At 37.7% G+C, this 26,778-nt stretch overlaps 1 protein-coding gene across 1 annotated transcript in view; it reads left to right on the top strand.

Moving 5' to 3' along the window:
• The window catches only part of LOC113077794 (histone-lysine N-methyltransferase 2B-like), a 42,840-nt gene extending 16,325 nt beyond the window's left edge, over positions 1-26,515 (top strand). The window contains exons 15-37 of the mRNA XM_026250063.1: positions 706-823; positions 2,484-2,597; positions 3,398-3,666; positions 6,083-6,184; positions 6,416-6,526; positions 6,902-6,978; positions 7,074-7,294; positions 8,064-8,167; positions 8,403-8,540; positions 8,767-8,925; positions 9,077-9,194; positions 9,332-9,410; positions 9,542-9,702; positions 9,788-9,958; positions 10,053-13,089; positions 13,191-13,283; positions 13,765-13,874; positions 13,950-14,087; positions 19,957-20,209; positions 20,673-20,780; positions 21,126-21,209; positions 25,393-25,522; positions 26,001-26,515. Coding sequence (XP_026105848.1) covers positions 706-823; positions 2,484-2,597; positions 3,398-3,666; positions 6,083-6,184; positions 6,416-6,526; positions 6,902-6,978; positions 7,074-7,294; positions 8,064-8,167; positions 8,403-8,540; positions 8,767-8,925; positions 9,077-9,194; positions 9,332-9,410; positions 9,542-9,702; positions 9,788-9,958; positions 10,053-13,089; positions 13,191-13,283; positions 13,765-13,874; positions 13,950-14,087; positions 19,957-20,209; positions 20,673-20,780; positions 21,126-21,209; positions 25,393-25,522; positions 26,001-26,276 — 6,171 coding nt within the window. The 3' untranslated portion in view covers positions 26,277-26,515. The remainder of the gene's footprint in view (positions 1-705; positions 824-2,483; positions 2,598-3,397; positions 3,667-6,082; positions 6,185-6,415; positions 6,527-6,901; positions 6,979-7,073; positions 7,295-8,063; positions 8,168-8,402; positions 8,541-8,766; positions 8,926-9,076; positions 9,195-9,331; positions 9,411-9,541; positions 9,703-9,787; positions 9,959-10,052; positions 13,090-13,190; positions 13,284-13,764; positions 13,875-13,949; positions 14,088-19,956; positions 20,210-20,672; positions 20,781-21,125; positions 21,210-25,392; positions 25,523-26,000) is intronic.
• Positions 26,516-26,778: the final 263 nt, after the last annotated feature.

Below are 26,778 nucleotides of genomic sequence, written 5' to 3'. Positions count from 1 at the left end.
GTTTACATTGTAACTTCAGTTAAAGTTAACTTCAGTTAACTTTAGTTGGGATAGTTCACCCAAAAATGAATATTTTATGTTTATCTGCTTGCCCCCGGGGGATCCAAAGTGTTGGTGACTTTGTCTCTTCAGTAGAAAGCAAACTGAGATATTTAACACACACCGTTGCAGTCTGTCGCTCTTATAATGTAAGTGGATGGGAATCACAGCTACACATACAAAAAGAAACATAAACAAAACCAAATTAAACCCTGCAGCTCAAAGACACAAAATGATTGGTCTGTGCAAAAAAACTGAACAGTATCTATATCCTTTACCTCTGATTCACACAATGTCCGAACTGTCCTGAGCGAGTTCTCAGCAGCAGGAGCGTGACACGTCAACGTCGTCTTCTTTTTGCTTTATGGCAGATTGCAGACTTATAAGTGCATTACCGCCACCTATCTCTCAAATGGACTATTGACACTCTGTTTACAATCTTAATTAGGAGTGTCAATGGTTTTGTTTGTGTTGTTGTTTTATTGTATATTTTAGCAGTGATTCCCATTCACCTCCATTATAAGACTGATAGACTGCAAAGGTTTGTGTTAAATACTTGGTTTTCAAAGTCTCCTACATCTTGGATGCCCTGGGGGTAAGCGGATAAACATCAAATTTTCATTTTTGGGGGAACTAAAAAAAATTTTTTTCCTTTTTTTTTTTTAGGTTTGTATGACATGCATCCGGTGCAAGAGTTGTGGCGTGACCCCAGGAAAGAGCTGGGACACCGAGTGGAATCATGACAAGGGTCTGTGTCCTGACTGCACTAGGTTGTTTGATCAAGGTGAGACTTGTAGGGTCTTACAAGCTGACAGTCAGATTTTTATATAGGCCTATAACAAGGTGTTTCAGCATTCTTCACGGATGTTAGATAAAAAGGATGTTACATAAAAGAGTATTTTCATCACCCATCCAGTCAGATGAGCTCAAGCTTAGGACCTCAGTGGAAACCCAAATAAAAATGTGATGTGCTCTTTAGAAACACCAGGGACTTTTTGTTTTATTTTTTGAGTTCTCATAATACAGTGCCCTTAGTTGTCAGTTGCCTACACTCTACAGCGGTTTCTTCAGCTGACTCTCACAGGGGTAAAGATTCCTGTTGTTAAGGAATGGTTTATGTGTGTAGTGCTAGTACAAAACGTTATAATTTGACTGGGTTTTATATTGAGAATGTAAAATGAAATTATCATGAAGTAAAATCACGTTTTTCTACTTTAATATACAAAATCTGATTTATTCCTGTGATCAAAGCTGAATTTTCAGCATCATTACTCCAGTCTTCAGTGTCACATGATCCTTCAGAAATCATTCTAATATGATGATTTATTATTGGTTCTGGAAACTGTTGTGCTGCTTAATATTTTTGTAGAACCTTTTTTCAGGATTCTTTGATGAAAGAAGAGCATTTGTTTAAAATGGAAATCTTTTCTAACAATATACACTACCATTCAAAAGTTTGGGGTCAGTAAATTAAATGTTTTAATTTTTTTGAATGAAATTAAAGCTTTTATTCAGCAAGGATGTTAAATTGTTAAGATGTGATAGCAAAGATTTAAATTGTTAGAAAAGATTTATATTTCTTTGAAGAAATGCTGTTCTTTTTAACTTTTTAATCATCAAAGAATCCTGAAAAACAGTATCGCAGTTTCCCCAAAAATATAATATAATACAAATAGTTGCCCACATTTATAATTTTAATAATCAGCATTTTAGAGGGATTTCTGAAGGGCCATGTATATACTGTAATAACAGAAATAAGTTATATTTTAAATTATATTAAAATACAAACCATTATTTTATATTGTAATGACATTTTGCAAGATTCCTGTTTTCTGTATTTTTGATCAAATAAATGCAGGCTTGATAAGCATTAGAGACTTCTTTAAAAAACATTACAATCGTATGTGATTAATCATGCAGCCCTCATTTATATATATATATATATATATATATATATATATATATATATATATATAAAAATTAGGGTGTGTGTGTGTGTGTGTGTATATGTATGTATGTATGTATGTATGTATATATATGTATACGTGTGTGTGTGTGTATATATATATATATATATGTGCGCGTGTGTGTGTATGTATGTATATTTATATATATTTTGTATATATATATATATATATATATATATATATATATATATATATATATATGTATGTGTGTGTGTGTGTGTGTTAATATAATTAATTTTATTAAAGATAATGCAAATAAAATTTTCCAACATGTAGTTAATTGATTTAGGTTGAAATAGCAAATTAACTGCTTTAAAGATAATCTTAGTTGGCGCAATCACATAAAACACGATTTTTTAAATAAATAATTATTTGTCTGCCACACTGACCTTTTAAATATGTATCCTTTCTGTGAAAAAAAAAAAAAGTGTGGTAAACCCATCTGCATAGTCAGATAACATTTTCTTATGCGTGTAGGAAACTACTGCACCATGTGCTTCAAGTGTTATGAAGATAATGACTATGAAAGCCAGATGATGCAGTGCTCCACGTGTAACCACTGGGTCCATGCTAAATGTGAAGGCCTGACAGGTGAGTGAGTGACAGAATGTGATGCATTTGATTTATTTTATTTTTATTTTTAAATACTTCATTTTATCATATTTTTATCTTATTTTATCCACCAAATATAATAAGACTTTTCGGCTTTTATTTCAATGACACTTTTAGGCAATTAAATATTTAATATTGATTTATTGTGCATTATAAATGTTTTTTTTTCCCCTTTTTTTTTTTGTATGTGGCTGTAATAAAAAAAGCATTCTTTTGAATCCACGGAGAAAGTATAAATAAAAAAAAAAAAAACGTTTTTTTTTTTTTTTTTTTTTGCTGTTTTAGTATTTATTAAACTACTCCGTTCACAGGGTTACCAATTTGCAAGCATCACATTGCATTTCCCAATACTTGTAAGACAAACACAGTGGAACTTTCCCAACGATTGCACATTTTTTTTGTGCAAATCATAATTTGAAGTTTCTTAAAAAATATATTGGTCATATATAACTCTTCAATATTAAGCAGAAGTAACTGAGTAATAATGTGAGTTTTCTAACCGTTATATGCTTATTAAGCAGTAGGAAGTGTTAGGCAAGCTACTTGGAAAATGTAGTAAGCTAAGCTAACAATTACTCATCATTTAATGAAACTTCACTACACTAAAGCTACAGCCCTGGGAAATTAAGCAAGCTAAACTACAATAACATGACAAAAGTAGTTTACGACATCTAAGCTATTTGTTTACAAAATGAATTTATATAAGTCAGTGCTCTCTCTGTGATCAACAAAACTGTATGTCAGGAAGTCAACGGCTTGTGTCTGACTCCTTCTCACAGATGACTTGTATGAAATCTTGTCGAGTCTGCCTGAGAGTGTGGTGTACTCCTGTCAGCCGTGTTTACAAGAGCAGCCTGATGGAGAGGATGTTAATGGAGCAGTCTGGAGGGAACTGCTTGACCAGGAGCTGAAGACTGGCTTGGAGAGGGTGCTTTCTTGCCTGCTGAGCTCCAGCCCCACTAAGCACCTGGTCACCTGCAAAAAGGTGGGCTTCCAGTCTCTCCTAAACCAAGTATGCCGTTCTTTTAAAATGTTGCAGCAGCCCATTGTTTCAAAAAGCAGTTTGCTTTGTTTCGCATAAACATTTTCTAGATTGTTGACATCTTAAATACCGTGTGTACTTGATTCCGATAAACCATTTTTCTCATTTGTAAACTCTGCGGTTTTCTTGTTCCGTGATGGGGTTTGGCGTCTCACAGTATTGTTGATCAAAATCTCCAGAAGACGCACATCTTGCTGACATCCTGTTGATTTGAACCAATCAGATGATGACTTTGAAACTCCCTATGTTCCATATTTTGTGGGCCTAGATAGTAGGGTTGTAGTAAAGTAAAGATAATAATAATGATAATCTTAGAGAGCACATTCACTACGATAAGTTCCAGATTAATCAATACTCTGGAACTGAGAATAAATAGAAAAAAAAGTCACTTTAGTTTGGGGACCAATTCTCGCTATTAACGTAACTATTAAATAAGGATTAAACTGCTTTTTGGCTGCTTATTTATAGTCAGTGAGGTAGTTGTTAAGTTTAGAAATGGTGTAAGTTTTAGGGACCTAAATATGGTTCTGCAGAATAAGTCATTAATATACGCTTTATAAATTTGAATAAACGGTCAACATGCTAGTAATATGCCTGCTATTATGCAATTTGTTAAGTTTTACCAAAAAAAAAAAAAAAAAAAAATTGTATAGGATTATGGTATCAATTACATTTCTTTAGCCATATTTGGACAGTAACTGTTTCTCATGTGGCCGTCTGTCAAATAAAATTACATGGGACCTGTGTTAAAACCCATTGATTATTGACGGTGGAGCAGAGTTCTGTGATGCTCATGGGGCCAGTCACATGATTGTCTGTTGAAAATAACATGTCATATGTTTGGAATAATAAGAATAGTCATGTTTAACAATATCTTATTTATTATTTTAATTATTTAAATCTACCGTTTAAAAATAGGAAAATAGACACACACTTGTCTCTCAAAATGATGGATGTCATTAAAAAATGTAGAGATTAGCAGAAACAAGTTAATGCAACCTCTTATTTGCGTGGTTTATGTTATATGTATATAATTGTATATAATATATATTTTAATATGGTTTTGTATAGTACTTGCCGGTATACCGGTTCATACCGAAAACTGGTGTATATTTTCGTTACGATGTTCATTTTTAATATACCGCCATACCGATGTATTTAATTACTCAACGTTCTGAACAAACGTTATGCTGCGCCTCGGCGGCGCGAAACTGTTTCTGACGGACCCTTTACAATGTTGCACTTCTAAGCAGCGACTACGAGGCGTGATGAGGGTAAACACAGCAGTGCTCTGGTGTTATGTTATAATGCCTGTTTCACACACACCCATGTTAACGGATTCCAGCGTTCATACTGCACAAGGTTGCGGTCCATCAGTGCGTTCATGGAGCAGTGCGTCTGCAGCAGTGCAACGATTGTTAACGTTTTCGCAGGAAAAATGATCATGGATTGACACAGAAATGCAGTCATTTCACAATAAATGTATACTAATTAAAGCTGTTTCACACGCAACACATGTTGCTGGCTAGGTTTAAAACAAGAAAAAGAGCACTTTTAGATAAACAAGGAAAACAATATATATATTCACTTTTATGGAAGCAGAAAAAAACAAAGTTCATTAAGACCTCTGGGATTGCTTGTGATAAAGATTTAAATGCAAAAGGCACGAGACTGTTTCTGTTGATGGTCATTTTAAATATTTTAACAGATGTGCTTTGGGGCTGCAATTAAATTACCATTTAAAAATTTGTATTTAATTTTTTTTATTATTACTAATAAAACTAATTGTGCTGTTTTTTTTTTTTTTTTTTTTTTTTTTTTTTTTTATACTAGTGGTGGGAAAAAATCACAACATTCTGGATTCGGTTTGCAATTAAATAATTTACAGTCTCCTATAAATGTTGTAAAAACTTGCATCCCATGTGAAACAATTACCATCCAAATCAGGCTTTTGGCTTTAAAACCTCTTTTAAACCTAGTATAAACCTTTTAAAATTGCAGCAGTCTGTTTCTGTTGATTGTTTAAAATGCAGTTAGAATGATGTACTGTAATTTCACACATGTCCATTAAAATTCCAACTAAATGTTTTTATTCTGTGAATAAAGCCATTGGAATTAATAGTCTGAAAGGTTAAAGAAAAGTCACGATTCATATAGTCCTAGTTATTTCTTTCAAACCAGCATCAGTCATTGTGATCAACTGTGAAAAGTCTTGGAAAATCATTAGTCAGAATGTGCAGAATTTCTGCGGTTTGTGCTTTTAATCGTTCCAGTCCAGTCTTACAAAGCCAAATCAAGAGGAAATGTATATATATGTCTGTGTGTGTGTGTGTATAATCTTTTACAGGAAATAAACAGGACGTCTATAAAAAGGAACAATGCTTAGTTACAGATTTCTGATATTTTGTTTTTTTATTTGTAGTGCACTATAATGGGTTCCCTGAACACTGTGGATGAAAATGTACCTGTCTGTGACTTCCGTGCTATTGGAAAGAAGTTTGAGGAAGGCCTGTACACATCCTTGGTCAGTGTCTGTGCTTGTCTTAGATCTGAGATCAACATAAGGAGAAACTCTTTAGCACTGTAGCTCAAAGTTTGCCTTCTGAGTCACAAAATGTATTTGTTATTGTTATTGCTAAATTGAAAAATGCCAGAGTTATTGGTCCATATTCCAAGGTTCATTTTAAACATAAAAATGTTTTTTAAAAATAAAAAAAATAGGAATGTTGATTTAGTTTGTGCCTTTGCCAAGCAGAAATCCTTTCATGAAGATGTGGTGAAAGTAATTCGCAATCACATGGAAGATGAGGAAATTTTACCAGAGGACCAAAGACCCACTGCCCTTGCCCGCTCGTATTACTGGAAGGTCAGATTCTTACATATGTAATTATAAATAATCAAGTTTTTTTTTTTTTTTTTTTTTTCACCCGACCAGTCTGAGTGGCTTAGGTCATTCTGTGAAAACATTACTAATGATGCACTTCTTAAAAATACAAGTGTGGCGTTTTAGTCATGGTATGACTGTAATTTCAGTTGCTATTTGACACGACAGTTGTTTAAAATAGTGACTGTTAGTTTTATCATCTAGAAGTTTAATTCAATCTTGCATGAATTTTTTTACTTTTGGCAGTCCAATCACATGAGATAAAACAAGTAATATGTTAGCATGCATTTCAAAATATAGTCCTAGAAATGCTCTTGGTTTTCGTGGTTAAAATCTGTTTTTCAATCTTTTTTTTAGCTCTTAGAGGAAGTATATGGTTGGTTTAACAGTCGGGACCCTAAAATATGGGATCCACGCTCTAAACATCTGCCAGCGTAAGCACCATCAAATTCTTTCTGTTTGAAATAAACATTCATGTATGCGCTGAAACCGTTTCTTTTGGCAATAACACATGCCTCCATTTCTGCAGCGGGATGCTTGCGCATGCTGTGATGCCGCCAAATTATGAACATGTTTATGCTCAATGGCGTGAGAGAGATGCATGTCACAAGATGTTGGACGGCGCCCCACAGATGACTGGAAGACACGTGGATGTTAAATTGGGAGAAGAGGAGGATGTGTCCACACCTTTAGCCCATAACTCTACAGGATACTTTATGGACCCAAGGGCATTACAAATGAACCTGAAAGGTAAATAAACACACAAGTATTGAATGACATTAGTAGCCATTCATGATTGTGAAAGGAAAATATGGAAAGCAGTGCAAATTATCATAACTTTAAATTTTGTTCAAGGTTTTTTTTATATTATACAGATTAGAAAAACACAAATAAGCCCTCCTTCCCCAAACACCAGACCTAAAGACAATATATAATCAATATCCATAAAGAAAACATAAAAAGCATGAAGTAAAGATATATAAAACAAGTTCCCTTTCTTTATAGTTGCGTATAATGCAAACTCCAAGGTAATTGAATTTCTTAGGGATAATTTTAAAAGGAACCAAACCTAAAGATGATAGACTGACCCTATCACCAATAGGCATTCATTTACTCTTCTGTAAATGAGGCAACTCATTTTGTCTCAGAGCTAGAGCAAGTGGTTCCATTGCAACTGCAAATAAAAGTGGGGACAAAGAACAACCCTGTCTCATGCCACGTTGTAGCTTAAAGTAAGCGAATATATTTTTGTTAGTGCATACAGCAGCCGATGGAGACGTATATAAAAGTTTGATTCAAGGTATAAACTTATGGCCAAATCCAAACCTCCATAATGTGTCAAAGATAGCCCCACTCCACCCGGTCAAAAGCCTTTTCAGCATCTAGTGAAAGCACTACCTCCAGTGTGCCGGGTGGAGAGGGTCTATAAAGAATGTTCAAAATTGTCTAATGTTAGAGAAAGAGTAACAATTCTTTATAAAACCTGTTTGGCTAACGTTGGATTTTGATGTTCTCCCAGGGAAGAAGAGTCGGCCTACTAAATCTGACCTGGACACAGTTTTGTCAAAAGACGACGAGAGACAGTGCGCTCTGTGCCAAAAATACGGTGATGCAAAGGCCAGTGTAAGTAGTTAAGACATACAATGTAAACTCACCACAGTATTCTACCTTTTATTATAGCTTTTTTTTTTACTAGGCCTTAGCATGGATTGTAGGAATGGTGCAATGGTTCACAGTACTTTTCCTAAGGGTTCTTACAAAGTTATAATTATCAGATGGATTGTCATTAAACTGCAGTATACAACTCTTACTGTTAACTGGAATTACAATCCTTTGTATTATACATTTCTCTTCCCAGGATGCAGGGAGGTTGCTCTATCTAGGGCAGGATGAATGGGCTCATGTAAATTGCACCATGTGGTCTGCAGAGGTGTTTGAGGAGGACAATGGTTCACTTCTGCATGTTCACAGTGCTGTTGCAAGAGGTCGTCTGATGGTATGTCATTAATCTCATGTAATTCTGGTTCAACTGAGCCATTGGTGACACATTGTACTGTCTTGAGTTAATAACTTTAACAAACATGGTGGTTTATAGATTGTTAATGTACAATGTAATAGTTTGAAATTATATAATTTAGTATTTAAACATGAACAGTTTGCTTCCATCAGTTAAACTCAATATAATGTTTGGCTTTGCTAATGTTATGACTTTCCTTCCATAGCGCTGTGAGCGGTGTAACCGAACTGGGGCAACAGTAGGTTGCTGCCTTACTTCGTGCCAGAGTAACTACCACTTCATGTGCGCCCGCTTTCGCAACTGTGTCTTCCAGGATGATAAAAGAGTTTTCTGTCACAAGCATCGTGACCTTATAAGTGGAAAAGTGAGCTTTCAGTTTAATAGCATTTAATTTAGTCATAGCTGCTAATTTATTCTTGGTTTATAGTATTTACAAAAAAAAATCAGTTAAATAGAAACTTGGTATTACATGGCTGGTCTGAGAGAACACTTTTCTTTCTTCTGTAATTTAACAGATCATCACTGGTCAAGGGTTTGAAGTACTACGGAGAGTTTATGTGGATTTTGAAGGGATTAGTTTTCGCAGAAAGTTTTTGACTGGATTGGAGCCGGAGTCAATCAATTTAATGATAGGTTGGTCTTTTATTGTTGAAGTATATATAAATAACACAATGTTGTAATGTGTATAAATATAAATGTAATGCACTGTTGTATAAAAATTATTGTACAATTCCTGCACAATGTTTGAAACAAAAATTTTCACCTGTTAGGTTCTTTGCTAGTAAAAAAGCTTGGAAAGCTGAGTGAATTATCTGCCTGTCATGGAAAACTTTTCCCCGTGGGTTATGAGTAAGTAGATTTGAATTTTTTGTTTGTTTTTGAGTTTGCTCCTGACATAATGGACATGCTACTACTATGACACTTTTAGTATTGGAACTTACTTGCAAATCAATACATATTGTGTTTCTTCTGCTTTTTAGATGCTCTCGCTGGTATTGGAGTACTGTGAACCCCTTAAATCGATGCAAATACACATTTCGCGTTAGGGAGGTCCGTCCAACTGTTCAGGAAAAACCAGTGGAAGAGTCAACTGATCAGGGAGGAAACTGCACAATTGCCCACAGCCCATGCCCCCAATCAGGTCAATAATATTACTAATTGCAAAGTGATAGCTTGTGCTTATGGCATTTTTTGAATAATCAAATAAAGATATATGTTTTCATTAGAATCTGAAGCCCCGGGAGTGGTTTTATCTTCAACTAATCCTTCCACTGAAACAAATTCCACCTCGTTATCTATCTTTGCCAAACCAGACCTTGGTGCTCGTCCCAAAATCCCTTTATACCCCCAGAACAGAAGACCTGCTGGAGGACTATCCAGACCACTGCCTTCTCCAGGTAGTTAATATAATTTCAATGAAGATGCATATGTGGCCTTCACAAAGTTCATAAGAAGCATTTTAATGGTTGATTGTTTGTTTGTTTTAACCAGGAGCTGCCCCAACCAAACCTCACCACATCCTGACTATAAGTGATTTGGATGACACTCGAAGGCCACGACGGCATAGCCTACACCCACAGAATAGTAGTACCCGCAGTCACATGACCTCCCCTACTCTTGGATCTCCTGCAGGCCCAATTGCATCTAGAGCAGGTGGTTCCCACCACCCTAAAACCTCCCAGCCTACCTCCCCAGTTTTCCCCCTTGGTGCTACTGAAAACCAGCTGACCTCTTCATCAGCTCGTCCTGTTGGTCGAAGTGCTTCCTCAGTCCGGGGTTCTGGAATATTGACACCCCATTCTACCTCAGGACTGTTTTCACAGTCCACAAAGCAAGGTGGCATTGGTACTAGCCCTTGCACCAAACGATCCCTCACCTCTCCCACCCACCTCTCCACAAGACCAAGGCCTTTTGATTTTAATCAAATAGACTCTGTTGAACTTCCACATAATTTTATAGCATCACCACAGGAGCATCCAGCAGAAAATGGTGCCTTGCCATTAAGAGACCTTTTGGGTACACAAAAAGGTAATCATCTAGGTAGTGACAGGGATTTCCCTTACACATCCTTCCACTTAGAGGCAGACTTGACTGTGGCACCTGAGCTGAGAACAGAACTTGAAATTGAAGAAACCGAACTGAATGAAGGTGTTGCTATGAACTGCAGTGCACAAATTGTAGTTGAAGGTGAAGACAACCAGGTAGACTTCTGGGAGCCAGATGAAGAGAAGTCCATAATGTCTACCCAGGGATTGTCTTGTCCCATTGATCCTTGTAGGGACGACTGGGGTAATAGTTCTTCTGATGGGGACATGGAAAACTACTTCAACTTCAGACGCATGGTGGTTACTTCAAAGGCTCAAAGGGATGCCTCCCAGACATCTGCATCTCCATCTTTAAGGCAGATTTCACAACTTGATGGTGTGGATGATGGGACAGAGAGTGATACAAGTGTGGCTAATAATGATAACCAGGGTGTAAAATTGTCGAATCAAGCCCAAAAGCCACACAAACCACTCAATGCTGTGCCTCATGAACAGACTGCTAGCAATGGGCTATGTTTGGCATTTCCAAATCCTGTTTCTGATTTTTCTTCAATTTGGTTAGAACCCGTGTCCAACTCGGAGGTTGTTGCTGATCAAGATTCTTTTGGTGTAACTCAAACATTGCAATCAAACCCTAGGGTGGTTGTACACTCACAAGACACTTTGACTAATTTTGTTGACCTAAAGCCTATAAACCATGCATTTTCTATATATGGTAATGATTACCAAGCCCCTCATTTAATGGTAGAACCAGAGACACCCTTAATTCTGGAGAGATGTGATCCTCTTTCACCAAATGCACATTTCACTGATTTGGTCCCAGTCCAAGATTCTCTGAGTGACCCTCCAGACTCTAAAGAATTGTACTTGGATCCTAGTAGTGGCCACTTTGTGTCGTCTATAGGTGACTCTAGAGTTCACCAAAACAACCACTTGCAAGATGATTCCCCTGACTTAATGGAAGTGAATGGAATTCAGAGTCTACAGCAACAAAATCCTGTTCCTTCCACGGTGTTACCCAAATCTGCATCATCTTCTGGACCTTTATCTTCTGATTCCTCTGCACACGTTCCTTTTGCAGCATGCCCAAATCAGACACCTTCTGCAAATGTGTCCTTGTTCCCAGTCCAAACTCCTGAGGGTAAGACGGTCTTGCCACCCATGGAGAGTTTCAGAACCAAATTACACCCACCTGCTGAAACAAGGCATCCTGCCTCTTCAGTTCCTGGAGGGGCAATGCCATGTGTTCCCACACATTTGCCACAGAAACCAGAGTCTATGCTGTCTGTACCATCAGCCACTGGTGTACCCCTTGGGACTTATGGGCCAGCTTTGGGTACAGTGTCTGTCCCGTTGCATCCCACTTACCCGCAGCCTGTTGGCTCTACAACAGTTGCCATAGTCTCCTCCTCCTCCTCTATAACTTCTCAGCCATCAGCTCTGTGCCAAGCAATGCCTTCTGCCATTCAGCCAGCCTCTGCTTCTGGTGTCATCAATGGGTACAACACCACACCTATGCAAAGAGAAACAGCTCTAGGACGAAAAATTTCCATCAATTTTTCAACCCCCAGATCAACAATTGAACCCCAACAACAGTTGGTTACCCAAGCATTACCAGGTCATGCAATTCTTACTGTAAAAGAGGTTGGTGGAACCAATGTGGATCATACACCACATGTTTTACTTGTTAATCGTCTTGGTCAGATTTTTGTCAAAAACCCTGAAAGCAACACCTTCCAGCTGCCAACTCCAAATTCCCCTTCATATAACTGTGTTACACAAATCGCCAGCCTCTTGCAAAGCAATGCCTTATCGGCAACACTTGCAGCAGCTGGGAACTTGCCACCAGTTGCAGGTGCCACCATTCCAACCCAAGTCCCGCAAATTGTGTCCCCATTGGTACAGACCTCAAACACCATTACACAGCTACTTACAACTAGTACTAATGGAGCAGCTCCACTACCAGCACCAGATGTTAAAAAGCCACGTAGGAATGCCAAAGCTTCTGGAGATAGAGTGAAAAAACCAAGGAATAAGAAGGAGTCTTCCACACCTAGAAGAACAAAGTCTGTTAGCACACATGGCCCATCTAGCAAACAATCAACAAGTCAAATAGTAACCTCCTCAGATATATCTAATCAAGCAGATAGTGCACAAGCTATCATCAACCAAGCTATGGCTGGATATTATGATCCCAACAAGACTGTTTCCCGAATTCCCTCATCACCTCGTAACAGTACTATTTTTGGGAAAATTCATACAAGTTCAGTAGTTTTACCGGAAGGACTCCTTGTCAAACAAGAGATGAAGGCTTCCCCACCAGTGACACCAGAAGCAGCACCTCGACCAAAACAGGTTCGAATGAAAAGAGTGTCCTCTTTATCTGACCGTATTGCCACCAAGAAATCAAAATCTGACTTTTTAGACCTGGACCGCCCTACTAAATTGGAAGAACCACGCAAGTCAAACTCCATATCAGCCAGGTACATAGAACCAGTAGGAATTTACTCAAATTTACAGATGTTTTCTGTGCACTCAAACTCTGCATGGAATATTCCTTTATTTTTTCCCCTTTCTGTTCCAGGTATGGAGTTCGCATTAAAACCCCAACTGTCAAGGGAATTCTAGACTTGGACAAGCTGAATGAAGAGCCTAGTAGTGACTCTGAGAGTGCAAGGTGAGCCTTTAAGTGGAAAAGGGGTAATTCCAGGGTGATTTCAATAAAGTCATTTAAGTTTCAGTATTATTTATTCCTTTTTGAATTTAAGAAATAATAAACAAACATCACCTTCTTCTTCAAGAATATGAGGTTACTGGCAGCATTGTGAGTCGTGCACTGCTAAAGTATTTGCAATATAGTTTCAGTTTTGAAGAATCACATTTTAGCACCTAGCTTTATTTTTTTTTTGCTCATCAAACAGTAAATTCAGAACATACATGCAGTTTGCCAAATGTCTGTTATTATAATATTTTATATATTTCAAAGAAAGAATACAGAATACTTTCATATTAAATAATGGCACAGTATTTTTTATGTGGGCAGTTAATTCCAGCTTTTCCACTTAATATCAGACACAAAATGTCAGACACTGAAATGGCATATTTAAACCATTTATCATTTATCACTTATATGGAATTTATCATTTATTTCATTTTAGGCCTGGACCTTGGGATCGTCTTTCCTTGCCTCGTGGTGGAGACAGCAACAAGCCAGCGACCTGGGATCCTGCTAATCGTAATGCACTGTCTGACTGGAACAAATACTCAGGTATAATTTTTTTGTTTTATTTTGCTCAATTTAAGGTGTTTCGATGGATAAAACAGTGAGACTCTTTTCTTTTAGGGATGCTGTCCTGTTCAGATGATGAGATGTCTCCCTCAGATGGTGAAGAGCATAGTCCTCCCAGCCGAGACCAGCCCCACCTACGCTTTGAGATCACTAGTGATGACGGCTTCAGTGTAGAAGCAGACAGTATTGAGGGTAGGAGGTCATCTCTTTGACTGTGGTTGGAAAAAATATGCTGTTAAATGTAAAAATGTGATCTACTTTCAGTATGAAAATATTTTTTTTACAATTATTTTGTATTTGTTTTTAGCTGTTCTACTTATGCTATTATGTTCTAATTATGCAAAATACATGGTGAGTAGGTAATATTTATTGTAAAACTTTTTCATAATTAATTTGCCATTTGCAGGCCAAATACCTAAATATGTAATGTGTGCATGTAAATTGTAGTGTTTTTACATTTTTGAATGATATATAAGTGCTATAACAAGTCTCAGTTAGCGTAACACAGTATACGTAGCAAGGACTTTTAAATAATATAATAAATAAATAAAAAAACAGATAGAATAGAAAAAGAATAGAACAAGTTAGTGTTAGAGGTCTTTACATACAATTGCATAATGAAAATAAAATAGAATACAAAAAGATTAGAAAGGAAGTTAGACTTTTTTAAAGAATAGAATTAGAATAGTGAGTGCTAAAGTTAGAGGGTCAAATAAATATGGAAGAGATGTGTTTTAAGCCGATTCTTAAAGATGGCTAAGGACTCAGCTGCTCGGATTGAGTTGGGGAGGTCATTCCACCAGGAAGGAACATTTAATTTAAAAAGTCCATAAAAGTGACTTTGTGCCTCTTTGGGATGGCACAATCAAGCAATGTTCACTGGCAGAACGCAAGCTTCTAGAGGGCACATAAATCTGAAGTAATACATTTAGGTGAATGGGTGCAGAGTCAGTGATAGTTTTGTAGGCAAACATCAATGCCTTGAATTTTATGCGAGCAGCTATTGGTAGCCAGTGCAAATTGATAAACAGAGGTGTGACGTGTATTCTTTTCAGCTCATTAAAAATTAATCTTGCTTGTCGCGTTCTGGATTAATTGTAAAGGTTTGATCGAACTGGCTGGAACACCTGCCAAGAGAGAGCATTGCAATAGTCCAGCCTGGACAGAACAAGAGCTTGAACAAGGAGTTGTGCAGCATTTTCCGAAAGAAAGGGCCTGATCTTCTTGATGTTGAATAAAGCAAATCTGCAGGATCGGACCGTTTTAGCAATGTGGTCTGAGAAAGTCAGCTGATCATCAATCATAACACCAAGGCTTCTGGCTGTTTTTGAAGGAGTTATAGTTGATGTGCCTAACTTGATGGTGAAATTGTGATGAAACGGTGGGTTTGCCGGAATCACAAGCAGTTCTGTCATGGCAAGGTTGAGTTGAAGGTTATGGTCTATCATCCAGCAAGAAATGTCTGTTAGACAAGCTGAAATGCGAGTAGCTACCGTCAGATCATCAGGATGGAATGAGAGGTAGAGTTGAGTGTCATCAGTATAGCAGTGGTATGAAAAGCCATGTTTCTGAATGACAGAAACTAATGATGCCATGTAGACACAGAGAAGAGAAGTGGTCCAAGAACTGAGCCCCGAGGCACCCCAGTAGTTAGATTTTGTGACTTGGACACCTAACCTCTCCAAGATACTTTGAAGGACCTATCTGATAGGTAAGACTAGGGCCGGGCGATGTGGAGCAAAAAAAATATCTCAATATATTTTGCTATATCCCGATATCTTTACAGGAAAAATAACCCCCCAAAAACTACTATAAAAACAAAAATGCCAAATATTACATGATTAGGGCCCTATGAAATGTTTTATTTTTTTCTTTACCATATGTTTTATTGTTATCTAATTCTGTGTTTAAGCAAGTGTAATTATTTAAATGCATAAAAACAAATTTTTTTCTTAAAATAGCCTTATGTGAAATGTTTTTTCTCCTCTGAAATTCTGTGTATTCACATTTTTCTGGTTAGCAAATGAGGGCATAAAACATTCATTTATTTTATCTTTTAATTATTGAAGATTAAGCAAACCTTTTTTTGGTAAACAAAGGGGATTTTTTTAAATAATACATGGACGAAATGTTGTGTGATTATTCCCTAAATTACGTTCGTTTCATGTTAATACTAGTAGTATTAGTAGGCTATCTACATTCTGCTGAACAATAGGCTAGTAATAGATTTCTGGCAATTACTTTTATTTTGACGGGTTTACCTTTACAGTTCTGTGAATTAGAGCTGCAACTAACGATTATTTTTTCTGTCGACTAATCTAACGATTATTTTTTTGATTAGTCGACTAATCTACCAATTATTTTTATTACAATAAATAATTAATATAATCTAATATAAGTACAACTTCTAATATAATATTTCAAACTTTATTCATTTTCAACCAATGTGGTTGAAGTTTTTACAGTATAAAATAATAAAGAGGCAAATAAAATTATTTTACTATGGTAAATATGAGTTTATTATAGCGTTTATAATTAAACCACAGTAGCCATAAATTTAGCTGTCTGAGACGTCAAGAAATGTTCTTTAGCATCACAAACCATAAAATGTAGTCAGGGTTCTGCTATGGTTTAGGATGGTTTCCAGAGATCTGGAGCTGATTCTAGGTAGCTCGGTGGTTTGTGACTGTTGTCTCGTGGCGCGCTGTCTTTGAAGGGGCCGTTCACATCACGTCTTTTGCGCGCTCAAGTTCGTTATTTCCAATGTAGGCGCGCGATAAGCACGCTCATAATGTAAGCGACGCGCTCGTTTTTTACAGGCGCGTCCGCACCGCGTCGAGTTAAAAACATTTCAACTTTTCAGAATGCCACAAGCGCAAGAATATCAGACCTGAACCAGGAAGTTGGTCACCAGATCACACGGTAACCAGTTAAACCGCAACACCGGAGAGCGCCAAGATGTTTTCCTCTGAGGTGCTCGCGCATCGCAGTTGTGCTGCCGTGGTACACCATATCGGTTTTGCAAAGGGAACAAAGGGCCATTTTATTTGTCCTCTGTTTAAAGTATTCCCATACTTTTGATAACAGTAGTCTCTGTTTTTGTGATAGAATGCAACTTTCTCCATTCCCAGTATGCCATTACGCGAGATGTAAACAAACAGTGTCGACGCGTCGTTGCAGCACTACTGTGAATGTGATACTACAGTCAATGATGTGATATGATGCTAGTTTTACTCCAATCAAACAGTCAGATGCTTATGGAGTGACACTCAGTGCAGTTCCGGAGATGTTGTTCATGTGTTCAAGTCTTTATTTAGTGAGAGGAAAGACATTGAAATCACAGAGAGTGTCACACGCGCTTCCGGGTTGTGTAATAAAACGAAGAGGCGCTTCTGCTCCATTCATTAACACAGACACGCAGAACATGCAGGATTCATATTTAAATAGACTTTCCCGGCTTAATATTTGTAGATATTAGTCCATATTGCGATTTAATGTGAGTGCAATGATCCACTTTTGATTAATTAATAAAAAAAATTGACAAATTCTGTGACATTCCACGTTAAACTGTTTTCTGCATCGTGGAAATCATAGGGCCCTACATTAGACCTCTGCCTGCTGTTCGCCCGACGCCCTTAAAACCGATGTATCTCCATATAATGCAGCCAGTTGTCTTTTTTTTTATAGTAGTTCTGCAGCCTCCGGTCTGGTTACGGACGCCGCCATGTTTGAGACATCACGCGAGGGGAGGGGGAACAAAATCAAGGAGGCGGGGGACGAGCACAGCACAGAGAAGACAAACAAGCAAAGTGGCGGAATCAGAGCACTATATCGATATATACGATATGTCAAAATCCATATCGTGTTTAAAAATTGTCTCAATATATTTTAAATATCGAGATATCGCCCACCCCTAGGTAAGACTCAAACCACTGAAGTGCGGTTCCCGGAATGCCATTTGCCCTTTGCCAATAGGGTTGATATGAGGATCTGGTGGTTAACCGTGTCAAAAGCAGCAGACAGATCAAGCAGGATAAGTACTGAAGATTTGGATTCCGCTCTTGTCAGTCTTAGGCCTTCAACAACTGAGAGCAAGGCAGTCTCAATTGAATGTCCACTTCTGAAGCCAGATTGGTTGCTGTCAAGGAGGTTGTTCTGTGTTAGAAATGCAGAGACTTGGTTGAACACAGCTTGTTCAAGTGTTTTGCAATGAAAAGAAGAAGGGAAACTGGTCTGTAGTTCTCTAAAACAGATGGGTTGAGGGTGGGTTTCTTAAGCAGTGGAGTAATACAAGCCTTTCTAAATGTTGAGGGAAAAACATCAGTGTGGGGGGATGTGTTAATGATGTGAGTGAGTGCAGGTACAACTGCAGGAGAAATGGCTTGAAGGAGATGAAATGGAATAGGATCAAGCAGGCAAGTAGTAGGATTATTAGAAAGGATGAGTTTGGAGACTTCTGCCTCAGAGAGTGAATAGAAGGATGTATGTTTGCTGGTGATAGGAGCTTGACTTATTGTGGTGTGGAAAATTGTGCACTGATGTTTTAATTTTATTAATGAAAAACGTGGAAAAGTCATCAGCTATTATAGATGAAGCTGGAGGGGGAGGAGGAGTACATAGAAGTGAGAAATGTTTTAAAAAGCATGCAAGAGTTAGGCGAATTGTTAATTTTGTTATGGTAGTATGTCATTTTAGCAGTGAAGACATTAGCAGAGAAGGAAGATAGGAGTGATTGATACACATTAAGGTCAGTAGTATTTTTTGATTTGCGCCACACCGTTTAAGCAGCTCTAAGCTTAGAACGGTGTTCGCGTAGAATATCATATAACCGAGGAGCAGAAGGGTTGTTACGGGCTGGCCTGGAAGACAAGGGGCAAACAGTGTCTAAACAAGATGTAAGAGTGGAGCAGAAAGTATCAGTAGCACAGTTTAGGGGAAGGAAGTAAAGGGAGGGTGAGAGTGAGCATAGGTTACATTGAAAGATGACATTTGGAGGGGTAAGTGATGTGTCAGGGATCATGTTGAGGTTAAGAGTGAGGAGGAAGTGATCCGACATTTGTACATGATCAGTAGAGTAGTGTCACGTAAAAATAAGGTCCAGTTGGTTGCCTGATTTGTGAGTAGCAGTAGTTGACACTCAGTTGAGATCAAAAGAGGCAAGCAGAGTGTGGAAATCAGCATACAGAGGTTTATCTAGGTGAATGTTGAAATCTCCAAGCATAACTAGGGGAGTACCATCCTCAGGAAAGGTTGAGAGTAACTAATTCATCCAAAAAGTTACCTAGTGGTCCTGGGGGTCGATAGACAACTACAAAATGTATTTTAAGAGGGTAGTTCAGTAACTGAATGAGATTCAAAGAAGCTGTTGATACCCAAAGATGGTAAAGTATTACATTTCAAATCATTAGAGATGAGCAGACCAGTACCACCACCTCTTCCAGTCAAACGGGGGGAGTGGGAAAATGAGAAATTATTGGAGAGTGCTGCAGGTGTAGCAGTGTTCTCTGGTTTGATCCAGGTCTCTGTTAGGCCCATGAGATTAAGCTTTGAATGACTAATAATAGATGTAAAGGAATTTGCTTTGTTTACAGCAGACTGGCAATTCCAGAGACCAATAGAAAAAGAAAATGGTGTATTAGCAGATATAGGCAAAGTGTGCAGGTTGTTAAGATTGTGTGATGCGTGGTTTGCGAGTGGTAGTGATAGTAGGGTCTGGAAACACATAGTTAGAATTGGTTATAAAAACTGAAACAGAAATTAAACTAGTAGAAGGAAAAAGAGATTGATCAAAACAATACTTATATTCCCTGCTGGTGTTCCTGCCTGGTGGAGTCGATAGTCCTTACACTCTTCGTTATTCACAAGAGTTGGGCTTAACTGGAGGGCTGCTGTGACCGCTGCCGCGGTATACTAACCTTTTTTATACCCGACAAAACTTAAAATTAAATTCAGTTGAACACAATTGACTGTTTATCACAACAAAGGTCTAAGCAAGCGCCCGACACTGACAACGTATGCGATAGAGTAAACCAAATAAAATGTTTATTTTTCACATTCACAGTTGCTTGGTCCACTGTTATCGAGGGAGTCCAGGAGGCCCGTGCTGTCGCTGGACTGAGGCAGCTCACTTTTTCTGGGATAAGCGGAGCGCATGTGATGGGAATGCTGAACGATGCCATAGTGTACCTGGTGGAACAGCTCCAGGGGGCCAATCGCTGCCAGCGTCACAACTTCCGCTTCCACAAGCAAGCCAGTCAGGAGGAAGATCTGCCCATTAACCCGAGTGGCTGTGCCCGTTCCGAAGTCTACCTAAGGTCAGTTCACTTGCTTAACTGTCAATTAAGTGCTGGTAACAGTGATAGAAAAAATGTACAAAGAATTTAGATTAGTGGTCGACCTTATTGTGTTTTTAATTCGGTTGTGTTTTATAATTGATTGACAGTCTTGGTTTACAATTTAGAACCAGTTACTTTGTGCTCTTAAATAGCGTAATTAATAGTAGGTCTCTGTTAGGGGAATGTCCCTATATCATTAGCTTGAATAGAAAGCAGCTAAATGACTAATAACGATCAACAAGAAAGTAGGTGTTTTAAAGTGGAGAAAATGTTCTGCACTGTGCTTCTTGGTTGCCTTGCAGACATGGGGTGGGGGTTCAAATGTATACTTGTTTAGGAGAGCAAGAAGAGATGTTATCTAGGAGCACAAGTATTGTGATATAAGTTTGCATGCCTCTTTTCTGAGTATAGTTCACACCTGCTCTTTTTTTCTGTTTCACAGGAAGTCTACCTTTGATATGTTCAACTTCCTGGCGTCACAACACAGACAGCTTCCTGACACCGACCTGTATGATGAGGAGGAGGATGAGATTCTTCTCAAATCCACCAGGTCAAATAAGAAGTGCATTAAGTCACAGTTGAAAAGCCATCCCGCTGCTGATTTGTTTTTAATTTTATTTGTAGAAATATATATTTTAATAGGAGTTATTATGAGAGATACTCATAATCTCATAATCATGACTCATTGTCATATTTTTGTTGGGAAAAAAAAGAAGACTGAAAAGATTTTTTTTATTTTTTTATGACAGTGTTCCCTTCATATTCCCTTCCCCTAATCTTTTACTGTTCGTATTTCCTCTTTCTTGGTTATTTCCCTCTTTTTTTTTTTTTTTTTTTATTATTAATCAACTGTGGTTTGATTCACATGACAAATAAATAAAATTGCACTTTGTAGGCGTGCAACAAGTTTGGAGCTTCCGATGGCGATGCGCTTTAGACATCTCGAGAAGACATCTAAAGAAGCGGTTGGTGTCTACAGGTAGGTTGACCATTTTTAAACTTTAAATGAGGAATCGAGTTTAAGTTCTTTTCTTTGATTCCAAATTTGAGCAACTTCAGTAGAAAATATGAGCATGAGATGAAGTCACCAGTCGCATGAAGGAAATGTTGACCTGTAGTTACCAAGTGATCTCCCAAAAATAAACCTGTGGAAAAAACCCTGGTGACATGGCAATCTATAAAAATGCTCATATTTTTTTTTTGTAAACATCCCCTAAGATCTACTTAAAGGGTTAGTTCAGCCAAGTATTAAAATTATGTTATTAATAACTTACACTAATGTTGTTCCAAACCCATAAGACCTCTGTTTATCTTTGGAACACAGTTTAAGATATTTTAGATTTAGTCTGATTAATCGATTACGATTAATGAACGATTATTTTGTTTTCGGTTTTGTTTTGTTTTTTGCCCTCATAGTTCACTGACTAGGTTTGCACTGTAAATATGATTGACTATCAGCAGTTATTTTATCTATGTTCGTGACATTTCTTACTAGGGTTGGGTATCGTTTGAATTTTATCGATTCCGATTCTTAGCGATTCCTAGTTTCGATTCCAATAAGATAAAAAAATCCAATATTAAATTTAATATTAAGTCAAACATTTAGATGTCAAACATTTTTACAAAGCATTCTGTTGCAGCTGAATAACATGAGCAAAAATAAGCAGCCTACAAAAACACTGCAAGAGGAATTTTGCCTGTGATAAAAAAAAAATACCATAGCAAAAACAACTAGATTAATTTAAATTTCAAATATTAAATAGTTAAAGACAAGTAATAAGATAGGTCAGTAATAAGAAAGGAACAAACAAATCAATAAGCAATATTATAAATAAATACAACTAAACTAAATTTCAGTACAGAAACTGTAATTAAAAGTTTAAAAACACAGTTTTCTTTTTATAAATAAAATTAAGATTAATCAAGTGAAGTTAAATATATTCAGTCAAGATCAGTGAATGATTTTCTTTTGTTCCTTTGTTAACATTAATGACAGGCAGTGCTTTTTTAGGCTGTTGTCTCTTTAAGCAAAAATGTGTTTTCTTTCTCATCGGTTTATGTTCACGTAAGACAAAAACGGCTGCGTTTATGATGATATACTGATGTAGTTTTCTGTATCGTAATTTTGACTCGGAACAACCTTTTCTACAGTTAAAATACACAGAACAGTCCGAGAACGGACACAAACCAGGAACCCGCAGCGCGACCGCTGCTCTCTATGCACGCGCTTGTGCTTCATGTGCGCTGCACACAAACATGTTATAATACGTTTTGAGTTTCTAAGCTACTTTAGTGATAAATCACAGGACAGCGCTGACAACTAGTTTCTGTGTTCCTCTGTGCGCGTGATCTTCACTGTTTATATGAGTGTTTGTGCCACAATGCAGCTGCGCGAACATGGTAGCTCAATATAATAATACACATCCGATCATCTAATCGCTTGAATGTCCAAACCATAAAACAAATACAATAGACAAAGTTTAGTGAAGACGCAAGGCTCACTATATATGTTGAACCGGCGTTCACCTCCGTGTTTTGCTTTTATGCCACTGACTGGACGGGCCAGAGTCATGTGGCTACACATGCGCTAGTATGCTTTAAAGTCCCCGTGAAACGGAAGTTGCAAACGGCTTTTCTCCAGTGTTGTGACGTATTTCCGAGAGAAACGGAATAATAAATGAGGAAAATAGTGGGCGTGGCTTATTTTCCAACTAGCACCTGATTGGATCTAGATAAGTAGGTGTGTTCAATTGCATGAGACATGGTTCATTTCAACTCACCGTCGTCAAACTTTGTGAGGTACCAACCGTGTACACTGACGGGACAGCGTTATCTGTTAATGACAGATATTTCAAGAACCCCATTACGTGTTCTGTCCTATTTTTGGAGTATTCGCGCGTGAAGTGCTTCGAGCACATCCGTGAACACTCTGTTATCCCTCCTTCCTCGAAATTTAATAAAATCGATCCATCTGGACTAGTGATGGGATTTATGGCTCTTTGAGGGGATCCGGATCTTCACGATCCGTTCCTTTCAAAGAGCCGTTCAAAAGAACGGCTCTTTTGGCTCTTTTTAAATATTTAGTCAGTTTTAAGAAGCCAGCTTGGGGGCATCTCAGTTTATCCTGGAAATAATCACTGGGAGGAATGATGAGGTGAGATTTGTAGTCAAATAATTAAAACTCAGATATGACACACCAATACTTATGTTATTCATACAATACCTACTCACAAATAAACATCAAAAACAAAGCTGGCTGCAATTAATTTCTGTGCAAAACAGCTTTTACTACAAACACTTCCACACAAGAACATTGTTATCACATCACACAAGAACATTTTGATAGAAAACAAAAAAATATTTAAAGTAGATAAAATTAGAATAAATAAAATGGAAATGTCTACATACTACATACTATTACTACTGTAAACTTTGCAAATAGGACATCAGCCCCTTCAAGTCAATGAACAATAAGTGGGCTGCAATGAATGTCTGTGCAAAACAGCTTTTAGTGAAACATTTCTATACAAGAACAGTATCACAAAAGAACATTTTAATGTTTTTAAAAGAACAAGTTTTAAATGAACACAAAATTCAATGTAAATAAATACATAGCAGTTCCTTACTTTATGGCTTTTTCTGCCTCTCTTTTTTTGTCCTTGGGCAAATTTAATATCATCACGCTGGGTGCGCCCCTCCCCCTATAACTGTTCTGTCTCGCGGAGGAGCTTATTTGAGTGCATCTGTGTGAAACACGCATAGGGAAAATGAATGACAGAAAGAACGGCTCCCCTCCAGCGCGACTCGGCTCCCATCGTTCATGTTTATGAGCCGTTCAAAAGAATCGGTTCGTTCGCGAACGTCACAACTCTAATCTGGACCGTAACGAGGGAATTTTAGAGAAAGGGAAAAGTGTTCCGTGAGTTCCACAACCAAAAATGCACCTCCTCGCCATCTCTCCTTTCACGCGCTGTCAATGCTCGCAAACACACAGGCAGCCTGTTTACTGTCAGTTGGAGGGGCGTGGTTACGGATTAAGCAGACGCCCAATTCCTCAAGCCTACGTCATCAGTGAAGGTCCTCCAATGCAGAGGGGAGGGGCATTTTCAGATTTTGATTAAAGATTATGAAGCCAAAAATTTTTTTTGTGTGGATTGACTCGCATGGATGAATTGTTCAGCACAAAACGATCAATTTAGGCGAACAAAGTAAATATAGTCATTTTGATTTCATGTGTACTTTAAAGGGGGAAGTGTTAACAGGATTAAAAACCCGAAATAACCGACATGGGAAAATTACGTCGGTTAGAGGTTATGAATTTCGGTTTTGATTATTTTCCGATTAATCTAAGAAAAACATAATCAAAGTAGTCCATGTGACATCAGAGGGTCAGTTAGAATTTTTTGAAGCATCGAATATATATTTTGGTCCAAAAATAGCAAAAACTACGACTTTATTCAGCATTGTCTTCTCTTCCGTGTCTGTTGTGAGAGAGTTCAAAACACAACAGTGTAGTGATATCCGGTTCGCCAAAAAAACAAAACAAATGTTAACAGCTTAAGTCATTTGTGGATTAATGCGTATTGGAGACACGAACCGTTTAAAATGATTCAGTTCGATTTGGTGAACTGGTTCAAAAAGATCCGGTTACATCGAATGATTCCTTCGCGAACCGGATATCACAAACTGCTGTGTTTTGAACTCTCTCTCTCACAACAGACACGGAAGAGAAGACAATGCTGAATAGTCATAGTTTTTTATATTTTGGGACCAAAATGTATTTTCGATGCTTGAAAAAATTCTAGCTGACCCTCTGATGTCACATGGACTACTTTGATGATTTTTTTCTTACCTTTCTGGACATGGACAGTATACCGTACACACAGTTTCAATGGAGGGACTGAGAGCTCTTGGACTAAATCTAAAATATCTTAAACCGTGTTCCAAAGATAAACTGAGGTCTTACGGGTTTGGAACAACATGAGGGTAAGTTATTAATGACATAATTTTACTATTTGGGTGAACTATCCCTTTAATATATGTCTGTTTTAGACACAGCCAATGCAAATGTAGTCTTTGGAATCCATGCTGCATTCCTTTTCTAGTTTATTCTCTTTTGCTCTCAGGTCACGTTAATTTCCTGTAACTTATCTTTGCTGTAGGTCTGCGATTCATGGAAGAGGCCTGTTCTGTAAACGAAACATCGAGGCGGGAGAGATGGTCATTGAGTATTCAGGCATTGTCATTCGTTCCGTTCTCACGGACAAGCGAGAGAAGTATTATGATGGCAAAGTAAGTGGAAATGTGCTTTTTTTTAAGGGCAGATGTGTGTATTTGTGATCACTTATCACCAGGTTTAACAACAGAAATTCATTTTGGGTAGTCATGGTCCTCTGTTTTTACCCATTTTTATTGTTATATATAAAAGAACTCATATTTTGCCTATAGAATGTTACTTTTATTACCAGAATGCAAAAATAAACCTTCATACTGTAATCTAAAAATATACATTAAATACTTTCACACATTTTTTTGTTTTGTTTTTGCTTTTCAAATAAAGTTCTGTAATGCTCACTTAGGTAGCTTTACTGACAAAATGTCAGTAAATACGATACGATGCAGGCATACGATATTTATATATTTATCCATATATATATATATATATATATAATATAATATTATTTATTTTCACATCATTTTCTGTACTATATTTGGGTCAGAGTCTGAATATCACTCTAATACCACATCTTTCCTCTGCTCTTCCTACCAGGGCATTGGTTGCTATATGTTCCGCATCGACGACTTTGATGTGGTAGATGCCACGATGCATGGTAATGCGGCGCGGTTCATCAACCACTCCTGTGAGCCAAACTGCTACTCTCGAGTCATCAACGTGGAGGGTCAGAAGCACATAGTCATTTTTGCTTTACGGAAAATCTACCGTGGAGAGGAGCTGACTTATGACTACAAGTTCCCCATAGAAGATGCAAGCAACAAGCTTGGCTGCAACTGTGGTGCCAAGCGCTGTCGGCGCTTCTTAAATTGAAGAGCAGTGCTGGAGAAGTTGCAGGGCAACTGCACGACAATGGAGTTTGACGGGTAAAAACGGTGGACCAAGGCTTGTCTGGTAAAGGCAGGTCCAAGCTGAAGGTTTCAAAGCTTAACAGTCACCTTTTCAAGTCCTTCAACAAGCACATATAAGGACCACCAATTGTTGTGGAGCCATTCACACCCTTCAACCAGGATTCCTCCCGATCAGTTGACATTCAGTCCAGTAGATGTGTGGTAACACATTTTCAAGAACATTTCCCACTATGCTGCATCGTCTTTGCTTCATTAAAAGTTTTAGCGGAATAGTTGTGGTTTTGAAATGAATCTCGGTTTCGGAGTCCTTGTATATTTTGCGGCAAAATTGTGACTACTCTTTTTGTTATTTTCGCAGGCTTTTTTGTGCTTTCCAAAAGCTGGAACACGCTTCCAAGAGTTTTGGGCATTCTGTTCCCTTGAAAAACCTTAAGTTCCAAACAACCTCCCTTTGTCTCCTTTCT

This window comes from Carassius auratus, unplaced genomic scaffold (genome assembly GCF_003368295.1).
Source record: "Carassius auratus strain Wakin unplaced genomic scaffold, ASM336829v1 scaf_tig00023221, whole genome shotgun sequence".
NCBI lineage: Eukaryota > Metazoa > Chordata > Actinopteri > Cypriniformes > Cyprinidae > Carassius > Carassius auratus.
The sequence above is the reverse complement of the archived record's forward strand: the minus strand, read 5'-3'. Positions and strand labels throughout refer to the sequence as shown.